The following is a 21,221-nucleotide window of genomic DNA, read 5'->3' as shown; positions in this document are numbered from 1 at the left end:
CTAGGAAACAGTTTCTTTTTGACACCCCAAATTGAAAAGGAATAATCACAGGTATAAACAGCTTATCAGCTGATGTTCATCAACTGATGAATAAACAAAATGTGACAGATCTATGTAATGGAATATAATTCAGTTGGAAACAGAAATGAAGTACTGACACATGCTATAACATGGCTAAACCTTGAAAACATGCTGAGTGAAAGAAGCCAGACACAAAAGGCCACATATTATTGTATGAACTTATTTACATAAAACATCCAGAATAGGCAAATCCATAGAAAGTAGATTAATGTTAACTCCCAGAGGGGCTTATGGGAAGGGGAAATGGGCATGACTGTTAACAGGTATGGGATTTATTTTTGAGTGATGAAATGTTATGGAACTAGATCAGTGGTCCCCAGCTTTTGGCACCAGGTTTGGTGGAAGACAATTTCTCCATGGGTGGGGATAGTGGGGGGTGAGGGTGGGGAGGGGTGGGGGATGGTTTTGGGATGAAACTGTACCACCTCAGACCTCAGATTACCAGGTATTAGATTCTCATAAGAAGCACACAACCTAGATCCCTTGCATGCATGATAGGGTTCATGCTCCTATGAGAATCTAATACTGGGATGATCTGCCAGGAGGCAGAGCTCAGGTGGTAATGCTCGCCCACTGCTCACCTCCTGCTGTGCGGCCCGGTTCCTAACAGGCCATGGACAGGTACCAGTCTGCAGTCCGGTTGTTGGAGGAGTGGTTGGGGACCCCTGAACCAGATAGTGATGATATTTGCACAAAACTCTGAGTGTACTCCATGCCACTGAAATGTACACTTTAAAATGACTAAAATGGTAAATTTTACCACAACAAAACAAAGAAATTGCCTCAGTGAAACTTCAGTATCAACTCTTTCCATGTGTCTGTGATTTGTGGGTAGGACTAGGCTTTGGGATAAAAGGGCAAACATCTTGTCTGCAGTTAATGGCTTCCGTAGGCCCAGAATATACATATATATATTTGGAGGTAGAAATTGAGGGCCAGAGCTTAGCATAAACATTTCAGAGATTCCTGTTTCTTCTACAATTCCCTCGGGAGCTATAGACAAGACCGGTCGTCTTGTTTAAGAGGGAAAAATGTGTTGGAAGAAGGTCTTAGGCTTTTTTTCTTTAACTGTTGCTATTCCCAGCTCTCACTTGAGAACTGTTTTTGTATGTAGGAAAATCACTAGACTGATTAAAAATGGAAACATTTAGATCAAGCTGTAATTTATCTTGACTGTAAGCAATCATGTAGACAGGGTAAGAGGAATGAACTCAACAGTCTTGCTGTGTTGTGGCTGTTGATTCTGCTTCTGTCCTGTCCCTTGGTCAGATCTGTTCTCTCTCCTGTTTCTGTACCCCTTTAACCTTTAAGAGCCCATCCCCTACTCTCACACAAGGAGTTTGTGTTTTGTTCCTTGGGCTCTTGGTGAACTTTCTTTTTGGCAATTTCTGCACACTAGTCAAGTCTTTGAGAGATATTTGTTTTAGCGGCAAGATTACCTGGTGACAGAGGTTATTCATATATGCTGTGAAACTAGATGTAAGAAAAAGTTGCCTGTTTTGTGGCATGATTTTAACTGTCTTTTTGCTTCCTCATCTCCCAGTTTATTTATTAAAAAAAATCTAATAGTAGTTCTTGCGCTGGCACCTACAACTGATGTTTTTCCCAGATATAAAAATTATACTGGGGGCTGTTGACTACACTGAAAAACCTCCAAAGATTGGGTGATCTTCTAAAAGAATATTTATTTTTATTTAAAAATATGACACATCAAAGTGAAGCAGTGACATTTTAAACAAGGAGATGTATCAAACATTCCCAAGAATTGGGTAGGAGGGTAATTTGCTTAAGTTTACTGTCACTCTGGATGCCAGGAATAAAAACCATCATCACTTTCTTCCTTTGTGAGCATCAAGTACGAAGATGAGATATTTTAGTTATAAATTAGTGAAGTGTTAGGATTTAAATTTTATTTAGAAATTAAGACTTCTCCAGTGAAATACCTTTTATTCATTTTGTTCTGCATCTTGTGGAAGTACTGAATTCAGGGATGTTATTATATTTTCCAAGTTTGCTTCTTCAGGTCAGTTCCAATGTGGTTTAGAAGGAATTTATTTTCTCATATCCTCCCCATAGATTTCTCAATAGTATAATTTTCTAGGGGATATCTGGTTCATTTTGGGAATTCTGGAAAATTTTGCTTACTGTTTTTTACCAAATATTCACAATCTAAAATTTCTGACAGAATTAAAAATACCCTACAGAAACCAGCATATTGTACAACAATGATTTATTACTATGTAATGAACAACCACCTTTTGGCTGGTCATGAAAATAAAAACCAACACAAATATGGCAGATCCCCATTTTCTAAAGAAATATATCTTTATTGACCTTTTCCATTTTCTTACAAAGCAGTTAAAAACTCATTCTTACCCTTGCATGCTATTCAATGGTTATGATGGCTGCCTCCTTATGAGACTGTTAGTGGAGCTCTAGTAAGTTTCCTTAAGCACCACAGAAGATCATCATTGCTTGGTCCTACTTTTACAGGAAAGAATCCAAGTTTCACCAGACAGTGTATACTTAGCTCTCTTGAAGAAGACCAGTTTAGTGGATTAATGTCTAATTTACATACAGTAATAAAGACAAACTTTGAATCTTTACAGATTAAATGCCCACTTTATACCATGGTGTAATTGTTTGAATTATGGGTGAGTGTACAGTATAGAGATGTAGATGCACTAGATATATCTATAAATAAAATAGTGCTTTAAGGTAACAATATTCTTTGGCTGACTTAAATGCCTGTGGTTGACTCTTATAAAAGACTAAAATGAAAATGGCCCCACTATTATTGTCAATCTTAACACAGAGCTTGTGCGGAAGGTCCCTATACTGCTGACTGTCAGCATCTCCAGGTCCACGATATGTTCTCTTGGTCCTGATAATGACTTCACGAGCACAAGCATTGCACTTACAGGACTTGTTTGCTAAAATAAAAGAAAAAAGAGAAAGGAAAGAATAATTTTCCTTGCATTGGAGTTTCTATGCTTTGTTAGTATACCTCCTATAAGAATTGGGAGAATTTTGAGGGTGGTATACAAGAGCCACTACTTGGTCTCTTCTTGGTTTCAACTCTTCTTGGCTCTTATCCCTTGTCTAATACAGTCATTAGTTCCAACTTCCAAGGACTTACTTTTTTTTTTTTTTTTTTAAAAAAAAGTTCTTTGTTTTTGATTCCTCCCTCTCTGTTAACATTTTTCTTCACTTTTATTGAGAAGTTGTGGACTCTACAGAGACTAGAGCTTAAGTGAGAATCTGATAATTTCTGAACTTGTAAACAAAGTTGTCACTTTTCATTTTCTCAACATTGTGCATCTGTTTACATTCTAGTAAGTAAAGAGAAATGGAAACAGTTTTTCAACAGAATGTGGTAAATGCTAAGATATACGGGGTTACCCAGGGCACGTATGAAGATACATAAATGTGTATGTATACAGGGAAGACAAAGAAGAGCCCTGAAGCACTGACAGAAAGCTTTTGAATGCCTGAGGAGAGTCACCAGGGACAACTGAAAGTTTTGTAAAGTAATATGTTCAGAAGAACTGGGTGCAGTTTCATTTTGATGAAGAATGTGATGGGTTCTTGTGAGTGGAGGGAGATGAGGTTGGAGAGGCAGGTAAGTGTATGTGTGAGTTTGAATGCCAAGGGATAGAGTCATGGATTAGGATTTAGCAATTACCTCAATGGGTGGACATTAAACCAAGGGAGAGAATGCTTTGGTTAGGTCTACTTGCTATATACTCATGAGCAGCTTGCGACCCTCTGCTGCAGCAGTCAGCATCTTTCTGATCACTTGTTCAGTGTCTTGACTACAAGCTCCATGGAGGCAGGAACTGGCTTGGGTTTATTCATTTTTATGTCTCCAGGATCTTCCATGGTGCATACCTCTTGTAAACAATAGTTGTAGGTAATAATAACACCTTGAAGGTGTTGATTGAATTAATTTATTCATTTAAAATATTTTTTTAGCATCTGCTATGTGCCAGCTACCATTCCATGTGCTGAGGATAGAAGAGTGAACAGACAGGTGTAGTCTCTGCTCTCATTATGCTCATATTCTAGTGGATGACATAGTTCAGTGAACACTAGACTAGGCAGTGATAGGGCTATGAATAATAATAGTAAGGCTCAGTAAGGGAGAAGAGACACTGGGGTACTGGGGGATATGTTGGATATTCAACCTTCAATTTCATGTACTTTCTTTACAATATGTTCTCTTTTCCAGGGAAGATGGTTTTCTCAGCATTTTCTCAAAAGGAATATAAATCAAATTTTATATTCCACATATCCTTTCAAGAATCAGGCTACTCATGACTATCAAGAAACCTTCTTTGACAGCCCATGTTTTATTTGGACCCTGGAATTGAGCACAAAATTGCCCCCTTTCTATTTTCATAGATGTTAATTTTTTCTACACAATAATATTTAAAGTTCCTTGAAATCAGAAAATGTGCATTACATGTCCTTTTAATTCCTCATGACACCTAGCATAGAGCTGAGCATGTAGTAGGTGCTTAATTAAGCTAATTAATTAACCTAATTAACTTATTTAACCTGCTGTTGATGCATTTCAATGCCCTCTGCACAAGTAGAATTTTAGTGGAGAAACTGTAGGGTTTGATCCAAGTACTTTTTGAATTATGTGACAAGAAATAGTCTTGAAATGTCTATTTTTATTATTTTAAATAATTTTTTTTTCAAATAATTTAACATTATTTAACTCTGGAACTATCAAAATTGGCAATGTTTTATATCAGTCATGAGAATAAGGATTTCACTGGAGAAAAACACTGTATTTTTATTTGAAAGTATCAAGTCAGTAAATGCACTGATATGAATAGTAAGTAACTGTAAAAGTGCCATGTTTAATTGCAAAGAAAAAACACGTTGGAACTTTGTTTCACTCTTTGGTTATTCTGCTAGAAAATTTTATTTTCTTACATTATGGCTAAAAGTTCAAAATAGAAAATTATTTTTAAAGATTTTGTTATTTAAAAATAATGTTATTTGTTTAGGCTAGAATTAGTTAATTGGCAGTATCTGAACTGTGTAAAATTCACTCAGTGGAAATTTCTTATAAATAGCAAGAATATGTCAAATTTAAAATATCAAATGTTAAAGAACTATATTCTTTTTTGTTAGAAAAAATAATTGTAATAGATTGCATTTTGCATTGGGTCTTTCTTTTCAGAAGTTGGTCATGAGAAATTAATCATTTTCTAATATACTGGCAAAGAAATAGTAGCACATAACTCTGGAGCTATATGGGAAATTAATATATCAAAAAACAGGATAAATGGGTAAACATTAAAAATCTGTAAACTGTGCCACAAGGACGAATTTCCCAATTTAATTCATATTCTCAAAATGAAATATTGGCTTTAAAATTTGATTAAAAATAAAGAGTGCCCAAAGGAGTTTTGAGAAAATTGTAACTGGATGAATAACATCATTAGCATGAAACAGTTACCGTAACTCTGCAAACTACTTGGTAGGGTGCCATCATTTTCACATGAAGTGGTGAGCCGTATTTAAAATATGTCCAAATTTTAACCTAAAATGAACTTGCTGAGATTTTGTAGGGAGACTGGAAGGCTGAGGCTTTGGGGTCAGGGAGACCAGCTCAGAAGCCACTGAAGGGATCATGGAAATGACAGGAGCCAGTTTATGGGAAGAGACATAGGGATGTGAGGAAGCAAAGATAACCCAGGAGACAGTGTGAAGAGGGAAATGGCAGAATTCAGAAAGTAGATTTCACACAGGCAATGAAAGATAGGAAGGTGACTCCATACTGTCAGCCCAGAAGTTTGCAAGAATGGTACAACTACTGACACATACTGTGCGGGGAGGTGGGGTCACTTCTCACATACTTACAGGTTTCAGTTTCGGTGTGAATGTAAACTGACTTGTGAATGTAACAATGATGAATTCATGATTTCTGGAAAACTCTTTAGGAGCTCCAGTAATTATTTTGGATTTGAATTATATGTATGCCTATATATAATTAATTAACCATCAGTGATTAGTGATACCTACTTAAGGGGTGTTTGGGGTGGGGGGATGGGAGTCTTGTATTTTGGTAGTCACACACAACTCTATCAGAGTCTGCCAAACTTAATATTTGAGTGACTTCAGGGATGCTACTTAAACTTTCTGCATCTCACTTTTCTCTTCCGTAAAAAATGGGGATGAATATTAATATCTATCTAGCAGTGTTACCAAGAGGAATAAATGAAATAATGTACCTGGAAGGGCTTACACAATGCCTACACATAAGACTCTTCAAATGTTTGCTTTCCTTCCACATGTGGATACCACACAACAACAACAACAACAACAAACTCCCATCTTTCTCAATAGTTAAGGCTGCCTTCAGGATACTTACTCGTAGGTAGAACTCTCCATTTTCATTTCCAGATTTAATCCGAAAAGTATTGATAGTGTTGGCATAAATAGTTGTGGCCTGTATCTGGAAGATGTCCGATGGCACAGACCTATCAGATCGGATGCTCATGTATTTGTAGACTATTGACTGGGGCAGTTCTCGGCACATGGCATTTGAGACTGGGCAAACACATCGGCTGCAGAGACAAACAAAAGTAGTTAGCAGTTTGGCTTGGTAAGACCAGAAAATCCTCACTTTCAAAAGTTCTGATTTTTCTTACTTCTCTGGTGTTAGAATGTAGGGATCTTGACAAGGATTTCGTGGATAACAACGGAAGCCGCCATGATAATTCCAACACATTTCATCCTCCCGGCATTCATTTGTGGTCTCACACTCATTTATATCTGTAGAGATGTAGGGTCAAAGAGTTTACTAACTAAACTAATTAACTGATCTAATTAAATCATATTACTGGCAGATTCTGTTTGCAAGGAAGGAGGTGTGAGGGCATCTGGACTGTGTTCAACCTGCTTTTAGACACAAGCCTGGGTGTTCGTTGCATTGAATTCAGGACAGATAGAGCTGAGACATTCTAGGCAGATTAATATGTGTCATTTCGTGATATTTTATCCAGCACCTCTTGTTCATCTGTTGAATTCAAAGCCCAATGTTAACCATTGACTCTGCCTATATAAAAGTTAAATAAACACCAGTTCCTGTCCTCAGGGACATTATAATTAAGGGAATATGTATATGGTTACTTAGAAAGTAAAATGGAATTAAGTAAGAGACAGATAAGTATACTGGGGGATGCGGAGCAGAGTTGGGTCGTTTTGCCAGAGGGATTAGGGAAGGCTGAAGGAAGGAAGGAAGAGGCATCTCAACGTGGTCTTAAAGGGTGATGGTTAGATGGAGTTTTCATGGCTGGGGCAGGGAAGCCTTTCCAAGCTGAGAAATCAGCAAGCATAAACTATGGAGGGCAGCTTACCATCTCTTTCAGGAACTCGGGAGAAAGGAGAAAGCTAGAAATGTGGTTTCAGTAAGCTGAAGCATGCTGGGAGTGGATTATTACTGTCCAGAGGAAGCACAGCACAAGAAGTGAAACTATGAAGTGTTCCACCTCGTAGAGCATAGCAATTTTAGGACTGTAAGGAAAAAGGAAGTTAAGGAAGAGGCTGTCAGTGGAGGGAGACAACCCAGGAAAAGGCAGTGCCAAAGAAGTCAGAGGGAGAGAGAGTCCCGGGAAGAAGGGCTGTGTTTACCTCAGGCTGGACAAAGATTGACTTTAGATTTGTGAATCAGAAGCCTCCAGATGACATCTGAGAGAACAGTTTTACTAGAGAGCCATTACATTTATAACAACAATACAAATAAAATTAATATCTACATCTCTATGTCTGTCTCCCTTTACATTTGAATAGTGATTTATATTTTATTCAATGTAAACTTTTTCTGAATCATTCCTTCTCCACAATGAGATATTTTCATTCATGAATTTACTAATTCTGTAAGTAATTTACTGAATCCTTACTTTAAGCCAAGCATGGGCTAGGTGCTGGGATATGGTCTCTTTTGAATTCTCATATCTGGTGTTCTTTTTTAAGGGCCTTTATTGCTTTCTGCTTTGCATTATTGAAATCTGCATGTCTAGCTTAACCCTTCTATTAGCTTGTAAACTCCTTGAGGGCAACGGTTATTGTACCCATCTTTTAATCCTTTAATCACCTAGCATTAATGCAATAGAGCACCTGGCTTTAAGAAACAATAAATTGAACTAAGTTGCTCTTCACACAAACTCTGTGGAGGTAGGTGAGAAAGATATTTTCACTTGATATGGATGAAAAACAAGTAAGGGTTTAGTGGCTCATTCTAGTTCACATACTCTAAATAATTCATGCCTTGACTTTGGAGGGAAAAAAAAGTATTTTAGCTTCTAAACTGGCTAAAGTTATCTGGAACTCAAGAGGAGACTGGAAAAGCCAGGTAGTCTCCAGGAGACAGTTACAAAAACTGTCTTCTTGGGCTGGCTATGGCTAAAGAAAGAAAACTTAGATTCTTCGGATGAAATCACAATTGACTTATCCTTTCAGTATTTTCCACTTTTTTGAAAAATAAAGATGCTGTTTAGGTACAGGGAAAACTAATACTGATTTGTTATATGGAGTCCAACAGAAGCAAAAGACAACTTTATAATTTCATGTATTACTTCCAGTAATGTAGAGCCTAGCATAATCATTACCTTAATCATTCTGGAAAAATTTTCAGAAATTAATACTCTCAAAATATTTGATGAGTGTGTGTCTATGTGTATGTGTATTCTTTGTCTGTCTCTCTCTCCACACACACACACACACACACACACGCACACACACACACGCACACACACACAGAGTTTTCATTTGTATAGGCCTGTGAAATGAGAACAGTTATTTCATCCCCAAAATAAGTCTTTGGAGACAGTTAAGAATCCAAACCTTTTCAATTTCATTTTATTCCTGTGGACAAGGCTCAAAAGGAATGATTTCAGTAGGGGAAAGCAATTGCTTTATACTTTAGAAGAATGCTAACTCTTTTTCACAAAAAATGTTTTGGCTTAACCAAACATTCTGAAGCTGCATATCTTCAACATACAACATTTATGAATCCCCCACTTGCAACTTTAGTGCATTTTCCACCTTTAATTACAATAGATATAAATGTTTCCAGATAGATAGGCTAAGCAGGTAGGAGCCCACTGTGCATTAATCTGCTTCTATCTTTTGCTGAGCATCAAATCAATTTTTGATTAGAAACACATAGATATTTGTTTGAAGGACTCCAGAGAAATTTGTTAAGACATTCCACTAGCTAACATTTTCTTGCATATAATATGCATGTTGAAAGTCGCAATTAGGGTTCAGTAAGTAAAACCATTGGAATGCAATGTTTTCCCACAATTAACATTTATAAAGTGTGTAGTAACCTGGAACGGGTTATAAAGATGTTCATTGTGCAATGAACTACATTCTGATTATGCTCATACTCATTGGTAGGAGTCCAGTTGAATAATTGTGTGCCTATTATAAAATCCCAGGTCATAGATTTCCTCTGAGTTAATACTTTCCTGTAAAACCATGATATAGACTGAGAATCCCCAGTGTCTCCTTTCCTTGATCTTTTCTTTTCTTAACAGGATCTTTATTGTCCTTGTGTGCCTTTACTCCAACTCTGATTAAAAAGGACTCTCTACAGAAGATTTACTACTGACCAGTTACATTGGTAAGTAAATTTCATAAAAACACCTTGCCTTGTACAGCCTTTATAGTTTGCAAATTATTTTTATGTATGTCATTCCACTAAATTCCCACAACTCCCTTTTCCAAATGAGGAAGCTGAGGCTCAAAGCAGTTTGATAATTTGTTCAAGATTGTGCAGACCGAATACAGTGGAGCTGGGATTCAAACAAGTTTTTTGTCCTCAAGTTCGGTCATTTTTTTGATTCTTTTGTTGCTTTGTGTAAATTTAAGTGTTTGTACTAACTTTTCCAGGATTTTCTACATTTTTGATTTTATCTGACAGTCCTTTCCCTGTAAAGAAAATTTTCAACTACATGCAACATTGGAGGTAGGGTCCTTTTTTTTTTAGATTTTTCTGAGACTCTGAAATCATACCATTATAGGGAATGGCCTCTTCCACTTTTGTATAGTTGTGAAGATCATCTGAATGTTTATTTTGAAACTAGACCCAAGGTCATTAGCTACTTTGGGGTTAGTAGTTTTTCTCTAAAATATTCAAATATATTTTACGACATATTAGGCTGACTTTTCTCAGCACCTACATTCTTACCCAATTCATAATTCTCATGTTTTAGAGAACTGAGACTGGATGGAGATATGTTTAACTCACATATTGAGCTTATGCTCTATACTCAAACTCACAGGTGAAACATTTTAATAACTGAATCTTTTCCAGTGGATGATTTGAAGATGTATCTCAAAGAGATTATGTAGGTTACATAGAAGAAATATCAATATTTTATTAAAATTATTTATCTTTTAAGGATGAAAAATGATTACTCTGAATTTCAAGGAAAGTCGGCATAAGCATAGAATTGCCTCTTTATGAGATGTATATATTTTATGATGAACAGGGGAAAAAAGAGCTTAAATTGTATATTCAAAGTGGGAAAAATGAAAGTCTATGGGAGAATCCTGTAACAACTTCTCGTCTCTTCCTGGTTAAAACTAAATACCTGGCCGGGCGCGGTGGCTCAAGCCTGTAATCCCAGCACTTTGGGAGGCCGAGATGGGCGGATCACGAGGTCAGGAGATCGAAACCATCCTGGCTAACACGGTGAAACCCCGTCTCTATTAAGAAATACAAAAAACTAGCCGGGCGAGGTGGCGGGCGCCTGTAGTCCCAGCTAATCGGGAGGCTGAGGCCGGAGAATGGCGTGAACCCGGGAGGCGGAGCTTGCAGTGAGCTGAGATCCGGCCACTGCACTCCAGCCTGGGCGACAGAGCGAGACTCCGTCTCAAAAAAAAAAAAAAAACAAAAAACAAAAAAAAACTAAATACCTAACATATGAAAAAAAAATTAAACTTACCTTGACATGTTCTACTTCTCACCACTTGGTATCCCTGGGGGCACATACATGAGAATTTCCCAGGTTCATTGACACACTGATATTGACACAGGTAGCTTGAGGTTCTGCATTCATCAATGTCTGTCGAATCAGACAAGAGCAAGGACACAGAGTTGAAAAGCTTATGCACCACTACTTTGGATATATATATATATATATATATACACACACACACACACACACACACACACACATATAAAGATTAAAAATATTTATATTAAAATAATTATATATAATTAAAATTATATTTTAAGGAGAAAAATTATATCTGTATATATAAAGAGATCTGGCTTCTGATCCTATTCCTGCTACTGTGTGACTTGGGCACATTTCTTAAGTTGCCTGGGTTTTGTACACACACACACACACACACACACACACACACACACACACACACACACATATATATATTTTTTCCTGCTCAACAGTCCCAGGGAAGTAATATACTTTTGAGGTGAGCTAAAGAGAGTAAAAATATTGCAAATTCTGAAATAGAAATACAAAACTTTATAAGCAGCTGAAAGGTAAATTCTAACAATATCAGCTTATTTCCCTCTATGACTTCACAGCACAAAGAGTTTTTCTTATCATGACTTTTACTGAATTGTTACTCACAATTTGGCTAATCCTGGACCTAACTACACTACTGAATGAATTGGCTTGTGGTTGATGGTCTTCATTTTGGACTCTGCAGACCCATCCAGGATGTAGAGTTCATGTTTGTCTTCTCAGAAATTGGGTGACTTTGACACCAAGTTCATCTGAGCTTTGAACTCCAAGTCCCCTAACCTGTGCAAGCTTCCAGAATGACAACTTGGCAGGAGCTGGCCTTCAGGGGAAGAATGCTTTGCATTTCTGAATAGTGATGTCCCTACAGTTTACTCAGAAGGGCAGAGGCAGCTGTCCTGAGGTAGCCTCTTTCAGTTTTGAGCGTAATGGCATGATGTGAGGCTTCTCTCGTTAGGGTTCGAGCTTTGTGTAAAGCTGAGTGAACTGTGAGGAGGTCAGGGACATCAAGTGTCTGTGGCATCCCCCTCAGGATGTCTAATACCTTTTGAATTATACAACAAAATGTGCACATGCAATGGACTCTGAAGGTCATCATTCTAGTTAAATGACCCTCCTCTTGTTCATGTGGAAAGTGAAACCCAGGCGACTTAAGAAATGTGCCCAAGTCACACAGTAGCAGGCATAGAACCAGAAGCCAGATCTCTTGATTTTTATTTTAATATTTTGACATGCACTTGGCTATTCTGAAACTTAAATGTGCACACCAGTCACCTGGAGTTTTTGTTGAATGTAGATTCAGACTTAGAAGGTCTGAGTTGGAGCCTGAGATTCTGCATTTCTCATAAGCTCCCAGGAGGTGCTGACACACCTGGTCACTGGATAATACACTGAGAAGCAACATGCTAGAGCACCCTTTCTAATTATTAGGGCCAGCCTGCACCTAATATTTCAGTTATTTTACTTCCTTTCCTTTTTCTTGGTAACACACTAAAAAGGCAATGTAACAACTGAACTACATTAACTGGATTTCAGAACAGAATTCCCATGGGTAAACATTTGTTTTCATAAATGGGTACATAATCAGATAAAACAACAGCAATCACAGGGATTGGACTTTATTCCATACTATCTGGGAAGAGTTTTACCTTCACAGTTGAGCCTGTCACTGCTTAGTTCATATCCTTGATTGCACTGACAGATGAATGAACCAAGAATGTTGTAGCACTGCTGAGCACATTGATTGCTGGCATCACATTCATTTATATCTGAAAAAAAGTTATATATATATATATATAGAGAGAGAGAGAGAGACTTTAAACACATCCTTGCTCTTTTGTACCTATGTCATCTGCTGATAAATAATTCCCTAGCTGAATTATTTGCCCTGCAGAAGCTCACTGGAGAACATCCATTTAGGTTTCATATTTGTTGGAACAACTTCAAACGTCTGTCATATATTTCTTTTGGAAATACCAAAATATTTTTTCTAGGAATGACAGTTAGTTTGATGTTTGATGAATCTTTCCAAAGGAATTTAATGCTTCTAATAAATATACATTCCAGTATCTATTTTCTTTTGTTGTTGTGCAGATACAAAATGCCAGTTCTATAAATAATTGATATAAGACACTTACACTGATATGGTCTCTCAGCATGCTGTACTGAAGATTTATCTGTGCTATTTATTACTTTTTAAATGGGTTCTGTTAAATTCCATTACAATTATAACATAAGCCTTTGAGACCCATACGGAGTTTTGCAATGCTCTAAAGCACTGAAAATATTGTGAAAAGGCATTTTTCCTACACTAGATTTTTTCCAAGTCATGCCAATCTTTTAATTGTGTGCCGTGACATTGCATTCTGAAAGGGGAGAAGAAGCATGTAAAAATCAGATGCACTTGCAGTGGAAAGTTTATATACTTGAACTGGTAGTAACCTCTTTGGCACTTTCAGTATTATATCACACACTTTTGACTAATTGGTGTATGTATATCAATTGATTTGTAGTTTTAAATTTGTCGATATAGCCACAAAGGAGAACTAAAAACAAAGTTAAAAAGTTTTCCATTCACATCTTGATGTGTTTTAAGACACAGATTGGTTATTATCTTTTAAGCTTTATGATTGCTGAAGGGAAGTCGATGGAAACTATTTACTCAAGAACATAGAAAACTGGAAATACTGCAACATGGCATGGGGTTTCCTTTTGTGAAGACAGAAATCAGCAAGTTCTCAAAAGGCTTACCTACGCAGGTATAGTTGTTTGCTGCCAACTGAAACCCAGGACTGCACTGGCAATAAAATGAGCCTGGTGTATTCACACATCTTTGGTGGCAATATGGAGGGATGGTACATTCATCTATGTCTAGGTTATCAGGCACATACACAAAGAGAACAAAATGATTGAATTAGCATTGCTGTTTGCTTTCAAATTCTCTGTAAAGCATTATCTAGAAAACCTATCTAGAGAAAATCTCTTTTTAAAAGGAATACTTTCCTCTCTGTTTTGTTAAAATTAGGGTATATATATATATTTTAAATATACTTCATATTCTGCAGTTAAGATGTTAAGAACAAAGACTCAATGTTCATGCCATTCAGTGGTAAATAAACTTGGTGGGTGGGTTGAGATTTAAAGAAAAAAAATAATTGAGACTATTGTACATATATATAAGATGTCAGTTTGGGGAGCTAAAAGCTTATGTATAATTACAGAAGTGAAAAAGAACTACTGAAGCACATTGGGCAGCACGAAACAAAGAAGAAAGAGTTGTGGGCTGTGCTCAACTGGTGACCTTGGCTAAGTCACTTATGCCTTCAGTATCTTGTTTTTTTGTTCTGCAAGATGTGGATAGCACGGCTTGCCATGTGTATCTTAGGACGTTTTTGTATATCAAATAAAAGAACACTGTGGAAGAATAGGATGCTAAATAAGTTACCTCTTGAGAGTGCTCTTTTGACACTTTGATGAAGTGTTCCAGCCTGTGTCCTTCTCATATAAATATTTTCAACTATAAAATGCTCAAATGAGAACTTGCAAAGGAGGATTAACATCTTAGAAGTGTAATAAAATTTCGTTAATTCATGATTCTACACTTTGTGACAACTTCAACATGGCATGTGTAATTTAAAACAACCATTATGCATATACAATGTAATGCTATATAGTGACACTGCCTTGTGGTAAACCCAAACAAAACAAACCTTTATGCTGGGCTCTTTTGGTACTTTAATAACTAAAATTATGGGAAGTAGTGTGCTCAAGTGGCCTCAGGATAACCTGAGTTTGAATCTTTGTTCTGGCAATTACTAGCTTGGTCTTAACCTCTCGAACTTCCATTTCCTCTTCTGTAAGTAGAATTATTGGGAAAGTTATGTGACATAATGTAGGCAAAGTTCCTGGCACAAAGCAGGTAAACATAAATGGGAACTAATAAGCTGCAAGATATATTTAATTTAACTTGAATATTGAAATAAATAGTAAGAAGATATTCACATGGCTTTCCCCTTACTTTGTTCAGGTGTCCATTCAAATGTCACCTCCTCAGGGTGGCCACCCTTCCCACCAATATAAAATAGGTTCTTCTGCCCTATCTATTTCCTTACCTTGCTTTAGACTTCTTTGTAGTCCTTAACAGTACTCAACATTGTGTTATGTGTTTATTTGCTTCTTGTGTGTTCCTTCACTATAGTGCATGGCAAATAAGAACTGTCTTCTCCCCTCAACTGTCTTCTCCCCTTGAGATAGAGGGTTTTTTGTCCGTTCATTGTTAGATCTGGAATAGGGCCTCGCATAGTAGGTGCTCAATAAATACTATTTGAATGAATCGAAACTTCACACTAATTAAGAGCAATTTTAGCATAGTGCTTCCTAGTCCTCAGTACTGTCATCAGGTGCTAGTATTGATAGCTAATTTGTATGAGTGGTAGTATACTTTCTAATAGCTCCACGAGGACTATGAATTTGTAAAATTTGTTTACTACTATCCCAGTGTCTAGAACAATGCTTGTTACACATTAAGCCCTCAATAACTATTTGGTGAATAAATGATGCATGTCTTCTTAACTAATAAACATTCATTGAACCATTGTTATTTGCTAGCATTGTGTTTGGTACCGCAAGTTTATAATGATAATCACTATACTTATGTTCTGCCCTGTCTGGTATGAAAGACAGGCATAGAACAAATTATTCCATGGAATGAGAAGATCAGCAGTAGAAAGGAGTGTAAGGGACCCAGGGAGCACCATGCTACTTGAAATGTGGCCTGCTGACTGCTGCTGGTTCATGGGCTATTTGGACCAGTCTGCAATGATTAAATACAGAAACTGAGAGTACATGTTTATAAATAGCAATTTGACATTACTGCAACATTATTTTTATTGTACTTTACAGAAGTATTGGCCTGCCACAGATTGGAAATTTACAAAAAAGTATCCTTCATCCTAAATTTGAGAAGCACTGGCACAGGGGAGGGAGCAACTAATTATATTTGGGTAGATCATAGTGGGCTTCCCAGAGGAAGTGATCCTAAGCTAGGATTTGGTAGTGAAATAAGAGTTTGCCATGAGGGAATGTTCTTGGTGCTGTAAAGAGCTTGTGTAGAGGCACCGAAGTGTAAGTAACACTGTGTGATGTGTGTGGGGAACTGGTGGAATAAAGCTGGGGTATAATATTATTTTGTGGTGGGGGAGAGGTGTTTATGCAACAGAAATTGACAATGATCAGATTGAGCAAGACCTTTCATGCTCTGTCGAGGAATGTAGACTTGATTCTCTCAGTGAGAGAAGCAGGAGGGAAGACACATGATTAGATCTGAGTTTAGGAATATTTCCTCCTACCACATTAAAAGGGCTGTGACCATATGTTCCATTATCTTTGATTCACCCCACACTAAGTTGGATTAGTTCTTTTTTTCTATACTTTTTATGCCCTCAAATGTTTATTTTCCTGTCTAATACAATGGCAAAATTTTGGTATCTCTGGAGTTTTCTACGCACTCTTCTTTTAAATCTCAGCTTCATTACAGCCAACCCTGGGCCTTCCTCAGAGGCTGGGCACTAACCCCAGCATCTAGGCACAGCCCTATGGCAGGCAGAACTGGGCGGGGGCCCACATGGAACTCAGTGTTGACATGTGAACATCAACAGCTCACATTCTCAGGCAAAAACTGACGCTGGTTGTCTGTCCCCACATCCTCACTCTCTGTTCCTAAGAGGAAATAAGGCTTCTTCACTGGTCTGTGATAAGAGGGGGTATGTAAATAAATGGACAGTCGGTTAGAGTTTCATGCCTAGTGCTGGGCCTCATGATTGAGCCCAGAGTACTGTATTTTACTTCACTATCTGCCAGTTGGCTTCCTCACACTTTGTTCTTCCATTCACTCAAAACACATGCATAGAGCCTCCATCACATGGTGGGCATGCTTCAGGGACTGGGGAGACCACAGTGACACAAGCTGACCTGGTCTTGCTGTCAGGGAGCTCATGCTCTTAGGCCCTCCAACACAGGCACATGGTGAAGTTGGCTTTGTACTCCTGGTATCCCACAAAGGCTTGCAGCATAAAGAGCCTTTAATACCCATCTGTTGACTTAGAACAGGGACAGGGACTGTTCTAAGCATTCCCTACATGAGCTCTGGAGGTAGGGACCAGTACTATGTCCACAATACAAGTGAACATAGTGAGACACAGGATTTAAGTAACTTACTCAAGGTCTCAAAGTGAACTGGGGTTGGTGCTTGGAATGCAACTCCACCATTTGCTTTATGTGCTGTGCTATGCTATGCTCTGCAGCAGTGGATGGTGAATGAAGCCCACAGTACCAGTGTGCTAGCACAATGGCCCCCAAAACAGCAAATTTAAATTTCTTTGTGGTTGTTTTTATGTTCCCATTCATACCCCAAATTTCTGCTCTTGCTTCGTCTAACATTTAGCCAACACTTTGTTATCCAGAATAGGCTCAACCTTTAAGGTTGTTTCTTGTTATTGTGGAAAATGGATTGGTAGTCTGTGAAAGAATAAGGAGTTATTGGCTACCACTCTCCAAAGAAATATGAATGCTTTCATTGGAATGCTTGAGGTTGAAACAGTTAAGGTACTCAAGACAGGACCGTGCTCACTGCACTGTGGTACTTACCTACGCACTGCTCCCCTCGCTTCTGATATCCAGGAGGGCACTGACATGCAAAGGATCCCCGTAAATTGATGCACACTTGGTCTGCTCTACAGTTGTGCGTCCCTGCAGTGCACTCGTCTATGTCTGTCAGAGACACGCAACACAGAAAGAATTGTCAGTTGTGAAGATGTTGATATTGCCTCCATTTTGCCACTTCTTAAGCTAAATTTTTACTTTATTCTTAAAAGCTTATAATGTTCTTACATTGGAAATGTTTAAAATTATAAATTATTTCAAGTGTTCAGAAAATAATTTTGCAAATACCAATAAGTACTGCTCAGATTTAACAAATGCTAACATTTTGCCATGTTGGTCTTGGCTCACTCTGTTTTGTTAAGAAACATTTCAGATACAGCTAAAGCCTCACACCATCCTCATCCCTTGACCCGTCACCTACCACTGTCTCAGTAGGAAGGAATCCTTCCCTGAGATGTTTTTGTACTTTCATTAGACAGGGATGCATCCATTAGAACATATGATATTGTTTTGTATGTTAAAACATTTAAATAGATTGTATGATACTTGCTTTTTCCATCCAATATATTGTATTTGAGATAATTTTCATTGACAAATTTCTAAGCAATAACAGTGTAATCAACCTTTAATATTATACGTTCCCTGTAGTTGTTTGTTTTTACAAACAGCAGGGTAACATGTACGTATACATTTTTATTTGCAAATTTCAGAATGCAAAGGATTCAATTTGATCGTGTTTCTCTAGCCTGTGTAGTTTAAAAATCCATATTTTCTCAAAGCAGTGCACTTCTGGGAATAATTTGCTAAATGTGCCTTAAGGAGTATGCAGGTTACAGTTCTAGAAAAGTAAAAAATGCCCAGTGATAGCATAATAAACCAGTTACAAAAAATTTCTTTGGGATCAAATGGTGATATAAAATTGTGTGTGTACATTCATATTTTCAGTCATTTATAAGTAAAATCTAATTTTACCTTATCTGTATCACCTTTATATTCATTCAGCTCTCCTATATCATGAAGTTAAGTAGCACACAAGAAAGGATCATATAATTTCATCATTCTTCAACAACCACTCTAAGCTTCATTAAAAAATGTCATAAACCTTGTGATTCCTAGATGACAATTTTTGCATAAAAACCAAAATACTACCCTGGGTCTACCACAGTGATGATCTAAGAGCCCTGAGGCAGATTTCAGGGGTCTTAGATAATCACTGTGGCAGACCCAGGGTAGTATTTTGGAAGAAAAAGTAGAGAAAGAATCAATAATAAAAAATTGACCCAATTTCTGTCTTCCCTCTGAGAATCTCAGAGAGTAGCCCCTGAGGTTGGTTTGCCTTTCACTTTTCTGTATTTTCAAGGAGGATTGCCGCATTTACACTATGCAGTATAATAATACATGAAGTTGAGATTGTAAAAGGGTTGTCCTCAGAAATCGGCTTCACTTAGCTGGGTGTGGAAATGATAAGAGAGATTCTTTCCATAAGAAAGAGGGAGGGGAGATGAAAAATACTTGAGTGATGTATGGCTATTTATTGGATAATAATCTATAAAGCATCCACTTACGTAATTCTTTGAACTTGGTTTTAAAGTTTTGGCTAAGGTTTTTGTTACTTTGTTTTGAAATTTATTATAATTACTACTAGTATTATTTTCAAGTCAGTGATTACAAACTGTCCTTTTTAGGTACTATGCGATGGTGCAACAATCTTGCTTTGAAATTATCTGCTGTTCCTTGTGTCTTTTATTATTTTCTCAGATGCACTTGATGAAAACCTTTCTACTGGGGTTTCTTCAGAGCTTTATGACTCGTTAATGCAGAAATGACAGCAGAATTTCTATTGTTTTATGTCAAGAACATTTGCCAGCATTTGCAGTGATAACAGTCCTGAGAGATATGGCAATGTTAGATTCAGATGTGGCAAGTTTCCTCTGGCAGAAGATCAAGGCCCTGGGCTGGCTGCTGCATTTTCTAAGGGAGGCCTCAGCAGTGACTGAGGTTTTTCTTTTTGACATCTGTCTGCAAACTGCCTCCACCCCGCTGCATTCCTACAACTGATGCCCTATGACTTCCTTCCTACTTTCTTGTCGCTCATTTCTTAGTGTCTCATAAATAGGCTAACATTTCCAGTGGAATTAATGTATCATTAAATAGATTTTAAACACAAAAATCTGTGCTACTCCTTCTTAAGAATGAGGTCTGTTTACCTTCTGAGTGGGTTATTTAATAAAAATATTAGGTGAGTTAAATTAGTTTAATAAAAACAACAACAACAAAAACAAATAAAATACCACTGTGCTCAATGCCACTACTTTCCTTCCCTTTCTCCATCAAAACCCAAACAAAGCTGCAACAAGACTTGCCTCACCTAGGACTGACTGGTGATTACACATTTTACTTACCGGGACTCATAAAATCGTCAAAAAAGTGACCTCTGTGACCAGGAAGCAGCTACTAACTACATTTCCATTTATGGCTTCTCTGACTGTGGTTTAGAATATTTATCCTCTCTCTTGCTGTTGGCGGTTTATCTAATGCTAAAGGCTATAAACAGACTCAATTTCTTTGACCTATTTTCAATGATTTTTTTTTTTTTTTTTTTTGAGACGGAGTCTCGCTCTGTCACCCAGGCTGGAGTGCAGTGGCCGGATCTCAGCTCACTGCAAGCTCCGCCTCCCGGGTTCACGCCATTCTCCTGCCTCAGCCTCCGGAGTAGCTGGGACTACAGGCGCCCGCCACCTCGCCCGGCTAGTTTTTTTTTTTTGTATTTTTTTAGTAGAGACGGGGTTTCACCGGGTTAGCCAGGATGGTCTCAATCTCCTGACCTCGTGATCCACCGCGCCCGGCCTATATTTTCAATGATATTAATGTCAATTTATTAGTTTATTTAAATAACACAATTTTATTTTGAAAATTGTACTTTGAGATCCTGGAATTACTTATTTACACATCTATACAAAGTCATACAAAATTATTATACATTGTTAAATTCTATTATGTTTGGCTTTTCTACTTCTGTGCATTTCCATTTGTCGTAAATACCAGAAAGCTCACTATGATACAAAAATTACTAAAATGGACAATGATGTCAGAAACTCAAAGCAGAATACCCATCCCTGTGCAGATGCTCTGGAAAAGCTGGCTGTCCCAGGAGCATTGATGACAGTCCACTGCCCTCTACTTGCTCCTGACTTCCCATAGTGCAAACACAGCCTTTTGTAGGTATCTCCATGGTGTGTAAGAAAAATCAGTTTCCTACATTTGTATGGGAGAATGTCTGCATTAGCAAAAGCAATGTTTTATTTATAAGGGAAACTACTCAGGTCAGCCATGATTTTCCTGATAATCTAAGACAAATTACTATGGGGAGAAATCTTTTGTTGTTTTTGCATGATTATAATTTATCCTTGACAGTTAAGCTCACTTGGTTTTTCAGGCAGTCAGTTAATAAGTTTCCTG

At 37.6% G+C, this 21,221-nt stretch overlaps 1 protein-coding gene across 3 annotated transcripts in view; it reads right to left on the bottom strand.

Moving 5' to 3' along the window:
• Window positions 1–2,387: 2,387 nt before the first annotated feature.
• EFEMP1 (EGF containing fibulin extracellular matrix protein 1) overlaps window positions 2,388–21,221 on the bottom strand; it is a 57,303-nt gene continuing 38,469 nt past the window's right edge. For all 3 annotated transcript variants that reach the window (XM_045369285.3, XM_045369286.3, XM_045369284.3), the window contains exons 5-11: window positions 17,748–17,870; window positions 13,854–13,973; window positions 12,752–12,871; window positions 11,058–11,177; window positions 6,753–6,876; window positions 6,473–6,668; window positions 2,388–3,014 (exon numbers count right to left, since the gene is read on the bottom strand). In XM_045369285.3, the coding sequence (XP_045225220.1) occupies window positions 2,853–3,014; window positions 6,473–6,668; window positions 6,753–6,876; window positions 11,058–11,177; window positions 12,752–12,871; window positions 13,854–13,973; window positions 17,748–17,870 (965 nt within the window). In that variant the 3' untranslated portion in view covers window positions 2,388–2,852. The remainder of the gene's footprint in view (window positions 3,015–6,472; window positions 6,669–6,752; window positions 6,877–11,057; window positions 11,178–12,751; window positions 12,872–13,853; window positions 13,974–17,747; window positions 17,871–21,221) is intronic.

This window comes from Macaca fascicularis, chromosome 13 (genome assembly GCF_037993035.2).
Source record: "Macaca fascicularis isolate 582-1 chromosome 13, T2T-MFA8v1.1".
Classification (NCBI taxonomy): domain Eukaryota; kingdom Metazoa; phylum Chordata; class Mammalia; order Primates; family Cercopithecidae; genus Macaca; species Macaca fascicularis.
Note: the sequence above shows the minus strand (reverse complement) of the source record. Positions and strands in the feature narration are given on the sequence as shown.